Here is a 15,676-nt window from a genome sequence, read left to right on the forward strand (position 1 = left end):
CACCCCACAACATGGAAAGTGACGTTTTATCACACTTACCTGCTAGTCTTAGTGTTATATCAGTTTTTGGCATATGTTATTACTTGACCAATTAATTCCATAAGCTAGCTATCCGATTAAAAACGTGTGATAACTTCAACTTTAGTCATCTTTAATGGACGTCAAGTCACTCGAACACGAAGCAGTATGTCTAATGACATGTTTAAGGCGACGTTTGAAATAAAGTTGTCGCTAAAGCAATGGAGACTGATAAAGACGTTATTCAAGGGCTCCCCCAGTCCTCCATCATTCGCGGAACCAACCCCGCCGAAAATGAAGCACTAACGCATTCATAAGCAATGCTAATGCCCTACCTGTCTCGTTCGGTTGATCGATATTTGTCATCCGAAAGGCCCGTGCCGAGACGGGCGGCCCGGCACGTGCAAGAATGCCAGAATGACGCCCCTTTCCTCCTCAACGTCGTCCTTTTTCACTCTCGCCGTTGATAGCAACAGTGCATTTCGAAACACACGGTCCCTGCTTGAGCGTGTCTTCGACAATCGAAAGTAAAAATACACACGCAGTGTGTGCTAAAGTATTCGCTCAAAGTTGCCCTTTCCCTCGAAGACGTGTACTCGAGAGTTCCTGGATGGGACAACGCCCTAATCTTGCCGTCTCGGCGCTATACGACAAACATCGTTGGCGAGGAAGTTCTATAGAGGCGCGTTTATTCGAGGCCAAATCGTTTAAGCGAGAATACGTGCTTCGAGCTTTGCGTGCGATGTGCCAGTGTACGTGCGCTGCAGCCGGGTCTGTGGGCAACCTGCTCGGACGAGGTTGCGTGAATGCGCCTCGTTTGCGTGCGTATCACGTGCATATGGCGCGAAAACAAGTTGATTAGGGAACTTGCTTGTTGGAGATAGAACAGGTACACGTGGCGTGGAGCTGCGATCTGAAATAAAGAGAAAAAGAGAGAGAGTCACCTCGCAGGATTGACTGAACGCTTATAGGTTTTGGCACACTGTGGACGGCTCTGATTTTCGAGCTCTAAGTTCACTTACTGCTGTCATTGTACGCAAATGAAATGAATGAATAGCTTAACAGATGCCTACAACTGCGCTCTGAGCTCAATTACTCAGCAAAGTCGAGGTCTGAGCGTAATGTAACTAGCAGCCTTTCTGAGTGCTTCTGCTCGAAGAATCTCGTTTTGAGACTCACGAAAGCGTCCGCAAGCGTTCCACAACAATGGGAGCTCCCGGACAGAGTACGCACGAGTGAATTATGGTTTTAATGATGTTTCTACTGGCTGACCCCGCAGCTAGCCCTGGTGCAGCAGTCGGCACATTTATGCTATTACTGTCATTACTTTTTCGGTGCTGTCGAATGAAGGCTCCGCCAAACAACCGCGTGTTTCTTGCGCTACCGCAAGTCCAGCGCGAGTACGCTTGTAAAATGTATGCGGATTCGACGCAATGTCACAATTTAATTGACGGCCAGCTTGTCTGAGTTAGCGAGGTATATGCCCTCTCGAGATGCTCGTGGAGTAAAGAATGATGAAAGAGAGTATTAGCAAAAGCGGTACACATCTGAGTGCGCCCAAGGCTTTCATACGTATCACAACACCGTGAAACATACTCATTATTAGTAGCTAACGTGGTTGCTTGGGCAAGTTGGTACGACATTATTCACATAAAAACAGCGCCAATAACGAGAGACAATAAAAGAAGGGGACAGACAGCGGCACTGACTTACAACAAGATTTATCACAAAAATAAATAGGTTTTCTTCAGAACGATGGCACACGTGATGTTCATGCCACGTTATCATGATGATTACTCGGTTGTTATAGGTGAATTCTGTTTTCTTTGCGTTGTCATTCCTCTTATTTGTCAGATACTGCTCAAGTATATATTGCGCTGTTCCAGCAAATAAATCTTGTTGTAAATCAGTGCCGCTGTCTGTCTCCTTCTATTCTTGTTTCTTGTTATTGGCGCTGTTATATGTGAATACTCATTATCACCTACCTTGATGTTCTGCCGGGACCTTCATATGCATGGTGCTCTAACTTACGCGAAATTAGACTTAAAACTTTGAACACGTTACTACGGCAAAGTAAACTGGATTAAGAGACTGCGAAGAGTCTTTTGGCATTATTTTCTTTGTTATTCATTTCTACGTCATCTTCACTCTCGTAGCCAACAGCTTCTCTCGTCGTTTCTCTTTTCTTCTCTTCCCCAAGACCACGTAGCAGGTGAAGAACTTTTATCAGGGCGACCTCTCAGCTTTTTTGTCGCATATAAAATATCTCTTTTTTTTGTCTTTGTGGTCCACGTCAAGTTGTTGCAGTTGTTGTGAAGCGTGCACAACATCAAAAGACATATATACCCGCTTGTGTGGTGTGACATAATTGATGTGCCATAATAGATGGGTAGTCGGTTGGGAGCGCCCGCTGCGCTGAGCCGTCATGGCACCAGGTTCTAGGGCACCTGCCTTTATTGCAAGAACAATGATATGGACACTCCGGTGAATTTCTGCCGTCGCCGTCATGTTCCGGGAATGTATATCTATGTACATATATATAAAAGCCGCAAAAATAATAAATTAGAGTGAGTGACTGAGTGTAAACTTTTTTCTAAGTGCGCCACTGGGATTCAAACCTATGACCTTCACTCCACAGCTTGCCGCGTTGGGCAGCTCTGCTACGTGCTCTTTTAGCGCAAAACGACACCTCAAGAAAGAAGACAGGAACAAGAGCCCTGTCTCCTTTCTTGTGGCATTTTTGTATACTAAAAAACCCCTATGGATTCACACCAACTTGCTCGCCAACTCATTGTGCTGCCACGCGCCACTCGTTTTCTGCAATGCTAAGCCAGAATTTACCGCAGGCTATACGTAGACTTCAGAGGCGCTTCGGCGTGTTCATTTCCTACCCGCCATATGGCATGAAGGGGCGCCTTAAAGGCTAACTACGTCGATTTTTATAGGTCAATAGATCTCAATGAAATTGACAGGTACGTTCATTTGCACGTTTCCGTCATTCATGCCAAACTGCAGGCTTGAGAGTTTCGTAGATTCTTTTCCAGTGAATCTTTAGAGCTTGTTTCCGAACACTCATCTTACTTGCCGAAATTAATGGCAACATTACGTGTGTGCGACATTGATTTTTGCATGGCGGAAGTGACGGAACCGATGTGCACCTGCAGCGTCTGCTTGTGTGCTGTGGATTGTGTGGGTCTGGTCGGCGCTTCCTTGGTAGAGCGTTCGATTTCTTTTTCCGTGTTGGTGGGCGCGCGATGGGTATACCGAGTCGTGTTGTGTTGTGGGCCGGCCCCACACGATTCGCCAAATATTCCCCACAATAGCGTAAGCGCTTTAGCCGATCGCCGCAGGCACAAACTTGGACGGCCTGGACAAGCAGTGCCATGTGGTGGCGTTACGTGCGACCAGGCAGCTTCGGGCAAAGTATTACATCATACCTGGAAGTGCACTCGGTTGGCTTTCTGTATTGTGGTTCTTGCTTTTTAAAAATTATTTTTGAATTTGTTGAGCATTTCAGCTATCGGGCGCGTGACAAGGATGTTTCAGGAACATAAAAGCACCATTACCTTGACATGGTCGAAAACGCGCTGGAGTTGGCCACGCTCATAGATTTTGTTTTATTATTCACATCTATCTCTCTCTTTCTCTAGTTAAATATCAAATGATACGTCTGTAGTTTCTGTAACAACACAAGGTGACGATTATTCCGCTTTACCCCACGCGGTGACCTGCGGCGCAGTTTTGACGCTAAGTCCACGAGTGTACAGCGTATGTGTTAATAAGCGCCTTTTACTGGTCAAAATTAACCCCCTTTTACTGGTCGAAACACTTGTTTCATTGAAGTACAAACAAAAAGGTAGCTATCTTTATAGAGTACGTTTCAGCTAACTTCCGCTGAGTACATACATTTTTTTTTAAATTTTGTGCACTCTAAAGAAAAGTTAAATGAAAAACAGGGCAATCACTTCGTTATAGATGAAATAATGAGACGCCGCTGCACAAAGGTTACAACTTTTCTACTGAATATTTTTCATTTTACTATAATAAAGGTTACTTAAGTAAACCTGGTAATTACACGGCTTATGACAATGGCTGTTATCTTATAGCATGGATCAAATAGAGCGATGTTTCAGAACATGTGCTACAACTTTTGAAATGAACATTTTTTGGCACCAATTTAAAAAAAGCTTTGAGCAATCTTTGTTATTTAGTCAGGGACGGACAGATAGGCGAAGCCTCCATCTGTCCGTGCATCCACACATCTGTCAGACAGACAGATGTGTGGACGGACGGACAGATGGAGGCTTCGCCCCACTGATCATCATACACTCCGTGAATATGATGTGATCTTTTTTTCATTACTAGAAATAATTAAAACATCCTGTATATGTAGATGGTCTCCAAAGAGCCGCAGTGGAGGTTAAATTTTCTGTGGAGAAAAAAATGAAACTTTGCATTTACGTAAAGAGGGTAGAACTTGAAACATGTGATAGCAAGTCGTAAAACGTTGTGAAACAAATAAAAACATTCCTGTCACTTTTACTGAAAACAGAGCCGTTTTTTAAGGAAGAAGAATGTCGCTTTACATGTCGGCAATATCACGTTTCAAATCGCTGAAAGCGTAAGCGTCGTAAACGTGCACTTAGTAAAATTGGCTGTTGTTGCTGTTGTTGACACGTCTTTATTCACATTTTATGCCCCTTGAGGGCTGCGGCGACTCTAAAGGGATAGACGGGATTAAATAAAAGAAAAAAAGTAAAGGAGGGGCACAAAAAATGCAGTCCTAATTATCCTCTTGCGAGCGGACGTTCTGCTGTCACGCCGAAGACGGTGCCTGGTGCCAACTGCTGGAGCCTTGGGATCGTCCAGGTACTCGAGCAGCGACCGCCATAGCTCGTTGGCTGCGGCGCCGGTGATGCGAATTAAGTCGGGCGCCATTCCAGTGAGATTGTGGCGATGACCCGCTGCCTGGTTCCAGAGAACAGCGGGCAGTCCCAGATGAGGTGCGCTGAAACTATATTCCTGCACCTACGTGTCGTTGCTCTACGAAACGCGACAACGTGTAGTTCACGAGTAAGAAATTAAAAAGACAGACACATGCAGCGGAAAAATATTCGTTGCCAGGGAGATCGGTAACGCTATGGCTGTGCTTAACTAACGACTCATTTCGCCGAAACGACAGAATCGAGGACCAGGACGATTTATTGTCTGCTGGAACAAAATGTTTCGCGAAACTCGGAATACACGTTAGCTCATCGATCCGGTTTAATAAATGGCTCTCTCCACTTTGGTAAGCAGCCCTCTCTGATGAATATGGTACGATGGCATAGCAGTCAGTCGACGAGTGTACACACGAGATCGTATAAAAAAATGAAAGAACATTAAGCATGACGATGAAATCGGAACTCTGACTCTTATTTCATGTCTCTCTCTGAGGGTTTGGCTCAGTGATCAATAGTACTATGGTGATTGAAACGTTGAAAGAAACGCGCACAGTGTGGCATCTACATTCTCGGCTGTTTTAAGGGGACGTCATTAACGAGCTCGTTTCGCACCAATCCCGGCATCGGCGTCGATGTGGACATCAGCGTTGCCGTCGTTGACTGTGAGCAAAAAATTGTCATCCGGTGCGTGAATGAAAAATCGAGAAAGATCCAAATAAAATAAGTAATAAAATTTCCGGGTTTGAGTGAAGATAGAACCGAGGCCGTTTGCGTGGCAAGCAGCTGTTCCACCACGAAGTCACGTATCTGCCCTTTTTTCCCCTTTAATGCATGGGTCCAATACCAGTAATTGTTATGAACTACTCACAGCATAATTCGTCATATTAGAATTACCTTGAATTTCACAACACGTGCATTGTTAACAGTAGAAGATATTTCAGTAGTCAGGCAAACACACAAACGTCCAGAAGGTGAAAGCCACTTCGGAACGGGGTCAAAGGTCTCAACGACACTGGGCACTTGAGCAGCTTCTTATCGGAAGACAGACCTCGTCGACCGTGGTGGCTTGGCGTGTCTGTTAATCATGCAACTTTTATCCTCGACCTTTGTCCTGTTTTCCCTGGAAGCCTAAAACCTTCAGTGTCTAGAGACGTCCAGAGAAGAGTTGTGGAGGTGATGAACAAATGAAGGGAGGGGAGGTTAACCAAAACTGAACCAGGTTGGCTACCCTGCCCTGTGGAAGGAAAATGGGGAGCGAAATTTCGAGAGAAGTGTGAAGACGTAACAGAGGGAAGAAGGCGACGTTCCGCTTGTACTATTGTATATACTTGAAAGCCTTCGTCAGTCTGCGTACAACGGCATCACCTTAAGCTCTCCCAGCCTTTCGATGGTCTCCTTCTCTCTTTCTTCTCACAAAGAATCTACGACGGCGTCGACACTAGAGAGTGACAAGCCATGCTCGTGCACTCTGTTGCGGGCACCAAGTGAGGGACGTCCTATACGGGCTGCAGTTCTTTAGCCGTGACGGCGGCGGTCACCGCGCCAGTCCCTTGAGACTGTTCCGAGTGAGCGTGGCCTCGTGGGCGTGCATCATCTCCGAGATGTGGTGGCCGACGGCGTGCGCCTTGTGCCGCTCATCGTCCAGCACGGGCCGGTCGTCCAGGAACACGAGCATCGGGAAATGTGCAATCACGTACAGCCTGCAAAAGCGTATGCATCGCTGTCATCTTGGACACTGTGACCATAGGGTTTCCTACAATACTTACTAGAGGGAACTCTGGCACTAGTGTTTATGGGAGCTGGAACGCACGACGCTTCAACGAGCATGGGAATGGTGGGTAGTACACACATTTGTCTAATAATCGTATCCTGGCCTGCTTTTGGCTCCGTGTGTGTTCGTGTGGCTTGGTGCTGTTTTCTTACGAAACAAGTATTAGCAAATGTTCAGCGGTTGCGCTTCACCGTTTTATTTTTTTAGACTTACTTTCTAAATGAGCTCATGAAGTTCAAAAAGGTTCAATCTATCTTTCAAAACAAAACCGAAACACAGCAATAAACGAAGCCGCAAGTACGATTCGCCGCCCGCAAGTACGAAGACTAGGCAAATGTGTGTGCTACCCATCATTCCCATGGTCGCTGAACGATCGCAGCGCCAGAGTGCCCTCTAGTTAATTTTAAGAAACTCTATGACTGTAACAACTTTGGACGGCGTTTATCTATTTATTCATTTATTAATACTGTCAACCCTCGCTTGAGAGTCATAGGAGGGAGGGAGTACCATAGTAAGTACAAACAGAAAACCAAAACAACTGGTACTCAAGGGACTGGCACTCAAGGGTTTGAATTTTGTACCCATGAAAAAGAAAAAAAAACGCAAAAAAACAAGTTTGCGTATGTTCGTTAAAACTAAAACAATTTCGTTAGCAATAATAGAACCGTCTAACCCACCTCCCCCCAACCACCACCATCTCCCATTAATCTGGCAACGCCCGCTATAGAAAAATGTTAAATAATAGAGAGAGTTCGAAAGCCGGCCACAGTCCTCACAGTCGAATATATTGCAGCGCAGGACCGTGTACCATCCCGTGAACACCAGCAGAGGCTAAAGATGTCTTCGAGGATGTAACCATCTGCTGCGGCTGCAGGAGTTATCAATTGTAGTTACAAATAGCTCGTGACTCCAGACTCAACAGGGAAAAGGAAAATATATCATTCTTTACACTTTGGCGCGCTGCTCCTGAAATACTTTTATGTCCTGGTCACATGAGAGGCCCTCTTTACTTTCAAATTCACAATAAAGAAGTTTTTTATGCCTGCAAACTTCGATTTCTTTGATGACATATGCATACGTTCGTACATTTACTCTTACTGAGATGCCTGTTCAGTTTTCATTTATTCTCCATTCAATTTTTTTTCTGGTATCCACCGTATAACCGCCGTTCTTGCCCAAACAGAGATGTTTTCTGTTGTGCATGACAACAACGGCGGAAGGAGAAATTTACTAAACCACCCCTTGCCATTCCGTAGTGTCCGGCTGTACACTGCAGTTACTATTTATATATTGTGTCTTTACGCTTTCATACTTCAATATTGGTCGAACAGGGAAAGACGAGCCTTTAAATTTCCACTTCCCTCCTTGTTAGTTCTTCCATTTTTATTCTCCAGGAAATAAACGTCTGTCTCAGCAGTGTTTTACAAGAAGTGCCGTTAGAATGAATTGCGACAAGCCACGACCTTGTAATTAGTCTTTAAAATGCTTAATCGGTGGTTGATACATCGGTACTTAGCAATTAAGTTTTGATTGATTGACATGCGGGGTTCAATTAACGTCTCAAAACCACCATATGATTATGAGAGACGCCGTAGTGGAGGGCTCCGGAAATTTCGACCACCTGGAGTTCTTTAACGTGCACCCAAATCTGAGCACACGGGCCTACAACATTTTCACCTCCATCGAAAATGCAGCCGCCGCAGCCGGGATTCGATCCCGCGACCTGCGGGTCAGCAGCCGAGTACCTTAGCCACTGGACCACCGCGGCGGGGTCGAATTAAGCTCTGCCTCTGCAGTGTAGCACCTAGAATAGGTAACAATTTAGCAAATGCCAAACCAATGTTTTTGGTCATTGATCTTCAGTTAACACAGACCCGGCGTAGTTGCAGTTTATCATGACGTTCACGTCAATTATGCAAGCGCTGTAATATCTTTTAGCTTGGGGAAGGAGAATAACCCAGCCTAACCCTCACGCTTACGAACATTATCTCTCCAGTACAAGAGGAAATCAATGATTGACTCATATCGTCACTATTGTCCTTGCCGTATGGTACAGCTCACCGCACTTACCCTTCTGTTTAAGATAAGGCAAACAGATAGGATAACGCAGGTCACCTATTGTTTGTTCATCGCGCCACACTCAATGTAGTTAGAGTGATTACAGCTTCATGCAGATATGATTGTCTCGAGACATGTGGCTGGCTAACGCCACACGCATTTTATTTGTATAACGATAATTCCCACTGTTCTGAGTTGACGATATCTTTTGATTTCGTTGATATCTTTTTTTTTCCTATTTTACTCGTAAAGATTGATTGATATGTGGGGGTTTAACGTCCCAAAACCACCATTTTATTATGAGAGACGCACTCGTAAAGATGCATAGCTAAGCGCTGTAACGGAGAAGTTTCTGTGGTATTAGAGTAATCGGTCGCCACTTTTCAGCGGGACTTCTGGAAAGAGCGTTCAATATGAAAGCATGGAAACGTTTCAATTACGGCGGTCGGCATTATTAACCGCCACTGCTGATAATACAGAAGGCACCTCAATGAAGGGAAGGTGATCAACCCTCATCCATTTGCATCTCCAATATATATGCGCGTTTTTTTTTCTCTGCAGTATCTGTTTGTGTTTATCCACTCCTTTCATTGACCCTCTTTGTACGCCTATGCTTTACTCGCTTTGCATGTTTTGGTAATTTTTTTCAGCATCTGCACTTCTGTTACAGTGTTAGAAAAGTGGCTCCTTTATTATTATTGATACGATATAGAAGGAGATGTTGGCGCACCATTGTAGCGCCGGCTACTCTTGAGCCATTGAGTGAAACTTGAACACGTATGTTGAAGTAAAACATACAAAGCAGTGCAAGAAAAATAGAACACTCGGGAACTGATATGCAAAGACACACTTATACGCACATATCACAACATAATGATCAGGAAATGTTCGAAAGTCAACGAATGAAGTCTTTGACAATGTCCCTCGTAAATAATCCCACTTGTACTGTTTCTTGTAGAAGCGTAGCAAGAAATTCCTTTCCCGAGGGGTTGGGGGGTGTGCAACTATGCTTTATATGAGTAGTTCGTGCTTGCGTTTGTGTAGACTAATTTCTATAAGACATATATGAGCAACGCCATCTTGGGCTTGTAAGCCGATGTTTTCTTGATTTTGCATATCGTGACGTGAATTAATAAGGCCAAGAAACATGACCTGCACTAACCCAACCGTTTTCCCGCGTATCCGTTTATACCGCGGCACTGTTTGTTTAGTTGCTAAAGAGGCAAGACACAAAGGCTAACAACCCGGTATGACGGCACTGAAACCCACACGTAAAATAGTTTGTATCAGCTTGGGCACATTACGGGCAATAAAGGTACACTGACACAAGCAACCTCTTGGCTACGCCAGTGGTTCTTTGTGCCTGCGTTCGTGAAGTGCCTTGTTATGAAAAACAAGCAACTATATCTCGAGATATGCAAAGTCAGAACCCACCATATCAAGCTTAAAGTTGCTCATAGCGAGTACATACGTAACGCGCACCGATTTACGGTGGGAAGCAGTCGCCAGGTGAGGCACACGCGCACCTGTAGTTGGCGTTCTGTTCGGCCGTGCCATTGTTGAGGAAGGAAGGCGCCAGCTCGTTCCCCATCAGGCTGAGCACGCGGAGCTGTGGGCAGCTCCGGGACAGGCCGGGCACGAACACCGTCAGGCTGAGCAGCCGGTTGTAGTTGAGCCAGAGCACCTGGAGCGTCGGCAGCATCGGCACCACGCTCAGGCAGCTCAGGCAGTTGTGGTCGAGAATCACCGTGTGCAGCCGCTCGAAGTGAGACAGGAAGCGAACGTCCCTGCGGGGGAACAGCCGCGCCTTTCACCGGTTCGTATAAGCGAAAGAAGTAGAAATCTAAAAGCAGTGTTTTCTTTTGTTAGTGTCAAAGTAAAACTAGCCTTTTAGGGGCGAAGCTCCTTAGGGCGTGGGCTGTGCGTCCCCTGTATGCTGTATGTAGCCACCTCTAGTTTAGTTCTTGCAGTGATCACTAGATGGTGGTACCGTCCCCTGTATGTAGCTACCTCTAGTTTAGTTCTTGCAGTGTTCACTAGATGGCGGTACCGTCTCCTGTATGTAGCCACCTCTCGTTTAGTTCTTGTAGTGTTTACTAGATTGTGGTACTTGTAGCTGATGATGAAAAGATGCAAGATGTTATAAACTAGAAAGCGGTACTTGTAGTTGATGAAAGACGCGAGATCTTATAAAATAGGAATGATGTCACATATGGCGCGTGTCATTGGTTGAAGGCAATCGTTCGATTTAGTGCGGCGACGTACGCTAGGGGGAGTGATGTAATAAAATCGAGTGGGCAAAATGTACAGAGGATTCATGGTTTACCAGGTTTACCTCCGGAGCTTCGCCCACTCATCATCATTCACTTCGTGGATATGGCGGATTTTTTTTCTTTGTTACTAACAAAGAAAAAGAAACCCTGGGACTTCTTTATTCCTTCTTAGGGAGGCTTGGCCGCGGCGGTAGCATTTCGATGGAGGTGAAACGCTGAAGGCTCGCGTACTGTTCTACACGAGTATACGATGAAGAACACCACCAGCACCACCACCACCACCACCACCACCATCATCATCATCATCATCATCATCATCATCATCATCCTGACTACGTCCACTGCAGAACAAAGGCCTCTCCCATGTTCCGCCAGTTAACTTGGTCCTGTGCTTGCTGCTGCCAATTTATACCCGCAAACTTCTTAATCTCATCTGCCCACCTAACCTTCTGTCTTCTCCTAACCCTCTGGCCTTCTCTGGGAATCCAGTTAGTTACCCTTAAGTACCAGCGATTGTCCTGTCTACGCGCTACATGCCCGGCCCATGTCCATTTCCTTTTCTTGATTTCAACTATGATATCCTTAACCCCCTTATTTTCCCTAATCCAGCATGCTCTCTTCTTGACTCTTAAGGTTACACCTACTATTTTTTTTCCATTGCTCCATACGTCGTCCTCAATTTAAGCTGCACCCTCTTTGTAAGTCTCCATGTTTCTGCTCCGTAGCTAAGTACCGGCAGAACACCACATGGTGATAATTCATGGAGCCCTCTCCTATGGTGTGCCTCTTTATCATATATCGGTTATTACTCAGAAGACCCCACCTGTTAGAAATAAATGGACAGTATTATATGGGTCTCGTAGAACTGTCCCTAAATGTGGCCGGGAAATGTTTCTACGTTGTAGTACGTTCTGGTATAAATCATAGAAGCCTTTCCACCATGGCACTGCATGATACCGTAGCCGTCTTTAAAAGCACGCGCGCGGTTCTCACGTCACTGAACGTCAGTACATTGCCACCATCTAGACGCTGTCAAAATGTCTCGGCGAACGCAAAAAAAAATAAAAATAGACCATTTATTGACAAGCTATATCCACAAACGGCGAGCTGGGCAGAACGTGTATTCAAGTGAAGCTACAGAATTGCTGATAGAATATCCAAGCGCCACTAGAAGCACCAATAGAACGTGAGAGCAAAGCACATACATGGATACGTCTTTGTTCGTCGGAGTGACGCGGACAATAAGCCAATTAGCGACTGACATCCATATTCGGGTGCGTTCTCACATTCTCCGTGGTACCGCCATGCCACCTTTTTCACAAACCGCTGCCTGCCTGGCACCGCATACCCATCACTGCTAGAGTTACCGTACGCTACTTCATTTCCACGTAGGACTCAACGTCTTTAGCAAGCTCCGACCGGCTCCGGGAAGCTTGTTGATGCTCCCACCAGCTTCCTCCAAGAGCTTACATGATGCTGCTCCCATCATGTAGTAACACGCTACTTGTGAATTATGTAAATAAACGTTATACTGCTAACAGCTCTGGGCTATACTCTCCTCGTCATCTCCCCAAGACTCTGGCAGACCACCGGTTACCGGGGGCAGACCCCCGGTTACATCACTAATGAGCCGCAGCGAGCACTGAATGAAAAACAGAGCTACTGATTGCAATGGAATAGCAGCACTTGCTTCGAAAATAATTATTTCACGCACACAAAGGAAGTGCGCCGACCAGATATATGAGGTCGCAAGACTGCTTCCAATAAATCAGCGGAAACATGCGACAACGAGGAATCACCGGTACAGGTGCTAATGGGCAGGATCATTTAGTTGGTGCGTAAAGGAGGCATTTGATATATGTTAATAGCATACGAATGCACCGGGAAGATGTAAGCTTGGCCTGCTGCTGGAATGGAAATGATTTCCATGTACCACCGTTGTATAGTTGGGATGTGCGACATTGCGGACCTCATGAACGGGAACTGTTATGCTGACATGTGGCGCGCTGAATGATGCATGATCGATACCGGAACAGTCTCGCGATTGCCTGGCCATGTAGTTAGTGTAGTGCGTCGACGATTCCTTTTATGCGACACAATACGCGGCGAATAGCATTCGCTTATTTTCCGTCTATTTCAGGGGCGTAGCCAGGGGGTAGCACAATAGGCCTGTGCACCCCCCCCCCCGAAATTTTTTCGCCATGGCATAGAGTGTGGATAATGACCGTTTTAAGGGGGTGCCTTCCCCATAATGACGCAGGTGCTTCTCCCCTCCCGAAAAAAAATTTTGGATATGGCCCTGGTCTCTTCTCATCCACGTTGTATAGTAACCCCGTTGGACGACGCGTGATAGATAGATAGATAGATAGATAGATAGATAGATAGATAGATAGATAGATAGATAGATAGATAGATAGATAGATAGATAGATAGATAGATAGATAGATAGATAGATAGATAGATAGATAGATAGATAGAAAATCTCCCACGTGGGTCCTGCGAAACCTAAGTACAGATGAAATCCCCATGTTTACGAGCTCTATTCAATGCTTCACCTCCACTACACTTCAAGCTATGCACGGCTCATTAAAAATACATCAATCGCGATACGCACGGAATAATAGGCCACAGTCCAGTGGTCATCAAGGGAAGCGAAAGGGTTGTTTGCCTGGCGCGTGATTATGCTACTTTGAAGGACGGTCAAAAGAATAATACTTGCCTTTGTTTTGCGGCCTGTATGGGCACGCGCGTGATGGTTATCTCGGGTAGTTTCATTGTCTCGCGAATATCTGTCGCGGCCGCGCAGGCAGCGTTCTTTACGACCGGTTACGCGCCGTTCTAATGCATAGGCAGCCTCACTTTGTTGAGAGATAAACATAACCCCCGACAAGGGTACGCTTGCACAAGGGAGCTCCTTGTTTTGCTAACCGCGGCGATTATTCATGCGGAGTCGGTACTGAAAGGGCACCATTGCAAGGGCTTGCGGGATATATCTTTAGAGGTGAATGTTGACCTTCATTTTGAAATTAAAATACGCACACTAATTCTTGCGTACCAATACATTAGATCCTAAACGGTGCTGTAGGACGGTCCTTTGTGAACGTGCGAACTTCGCAAGAGGAATTCGAGGCGCACCACATATACGGGATTTCCTCACGTCACCTATCCATGAAATACCAAAAGGTTGCGACGGACAGTTTCCTTCAGGGTGACTGCCTGTTGGGCGTGTTGGTAAAGGTTCTTGATGAAACAAGCGCTAAAAATACACACACTCATAGACACACGCCCCGATCTTGTGAAGCGCTTGTCTGTGTCCTCTATGAGTGTGTGTATCTTTAGCGCTTGTTTCATCATGGACAGTTTCCATCTGGTTAAATAACATGATTGTTTTTTAGATACACACGTATTCGTTATTCACATATACTCCTAATGTAAAAGCGAATGAAGCGAAATTATCATTGGACAACTTAAACTCGTCAACATAAGGTTCGCACCAATGTCGCTAAATCGACACTGATTGAGTTCAACTTCTCATTGTTCACCCATGAGGCGTACAGACGACGCAGGTGTTTATTCATTCTTAAGAATTTGCAACAGACCTCAGCGTTTACGAAACAAGAGGACCTCTTCATAAGTCGTAAATCCTGCTGCACTCTCTCACCATATATGCCAATTTTTTCGTCATATATGCGAAAATATACGCGGCGTTACAAGATGATTAAGTAAGGAAATGGGGGGCTCAGGCTTACGTCAGTCGGTTGTGACTCAGATCCAGCACCTCCACGTCGGACGTGTACTTTTCGACGAGGCTGTATGGCACGGTCGTCAGTTCCTCGTACGCCAGGCTCAGCTGTTTCCTTTTATGGCTGCCCAGGCCAGCTGCCACCACTGCGGCTGGCTCGGGTTGTGTCGTCTGGCCGTGCCGCCTCTGCGCTGTCCTGGGTGATGCCTGCGCTGCGCACATGGTTCCTTGCCCTGCACCAGACTCCGTCAGCTGCCTGTATAAGTCCTTCTTGCCGGCTTCAATGACCCTCTTTGAAGTTCACTGCCCTCAATCGCAGCTCTATATACGGGATCAGATCAGCACGCCAGTTTCGGCTTTGGCCGCTTCGTCGAAGCGTCGGGTGCGTTTGTTTCTTGCTAACTAAAGCGATTGGGCTTGGAACCAAATGACGAAAGAGATGGACAAAAGGGCGTCAAAAGCCCAGCGATCATGAACGCCGCACGATGTGTTTTGTAAGGAGATAGGGAGACCCAGATAAGGGACGGGGCTCGCCTCCGATAAGGCGGGCTCTGCATGCGGGGCATTTCGTTATCAGCCGGTTTGCGATTGAGAGGTTTGTCGGAAGCCGGGCCAACAGATCGCGTTGTCACGGAACACTCCAAGAGAGTATACTTCGGCTACGCTTCTCCTTTGATGCGGATGCGCTGTACAAACAAGTGGCACACACTCCAGTGCTGGTGCATACACTTCTGGCCACAGTTGTCGGTGCGACCCTGGCACAAGGTACAGGTCCCGCAGACCCGCCCATTTAATCTCCTCGTTGCCGACACGGCCACAGGCGTCTATTTGAGGTGCTTGAGTAAGTGCCACTCAATGCTTTTCATGGGAT

At 46.1% G+C, this 15,676-nt stretch overlaps 1 protein-coding gene across 1 annotated transcript; it reads right to left on the bottom strand.

Moving 5' to 3' along the window:
- Nucleotides 1–4,674: 4,674 nt before the first annotated feature.
- LOC119171736 (uncharacterized) lies at nucleotides 4,675–15,253 on the bottom strand. The gene is made up of 3 exons (XM_037422556.2): nucleotides 14,813–15,253; nucleotides 10,317–10,577; nucleotides 4,675–6,661 (listed from the first exon to the last, which is right to left on the bottom strand). Exons 1-3 carry the CDS (start codon nucleotides 15,025–15,027, stop codon nucleotides 6,496–6,498), a joined length of 642 nt encoding a protein of 213 aa, XP_037278453.2. The 5' UTR covers nucleotides 15,028–15,253; the 3' UTR covers nucleotides 4,675–6,495.
- Between the last annotated feature and the right edge of the window lie 423 nt (nucleotides 15,254–15,676).

Source organism: Rhipicephalus microplus, chromosome 4 (assembly GCF_043290135.1).
Source record: "Rhipicephalus microplus isolate Deutch F79 chromosome 4, USDA_Rmic, whole genome shotgun sequence".
In the NCBI taxonomy this organism is placed as follows: Eukaryota; Metazoa; Arthropoda; class Arachnida; order Ixodida; family Ixodidae; genus Rhipicephalus; species Rhipicephalus microplus.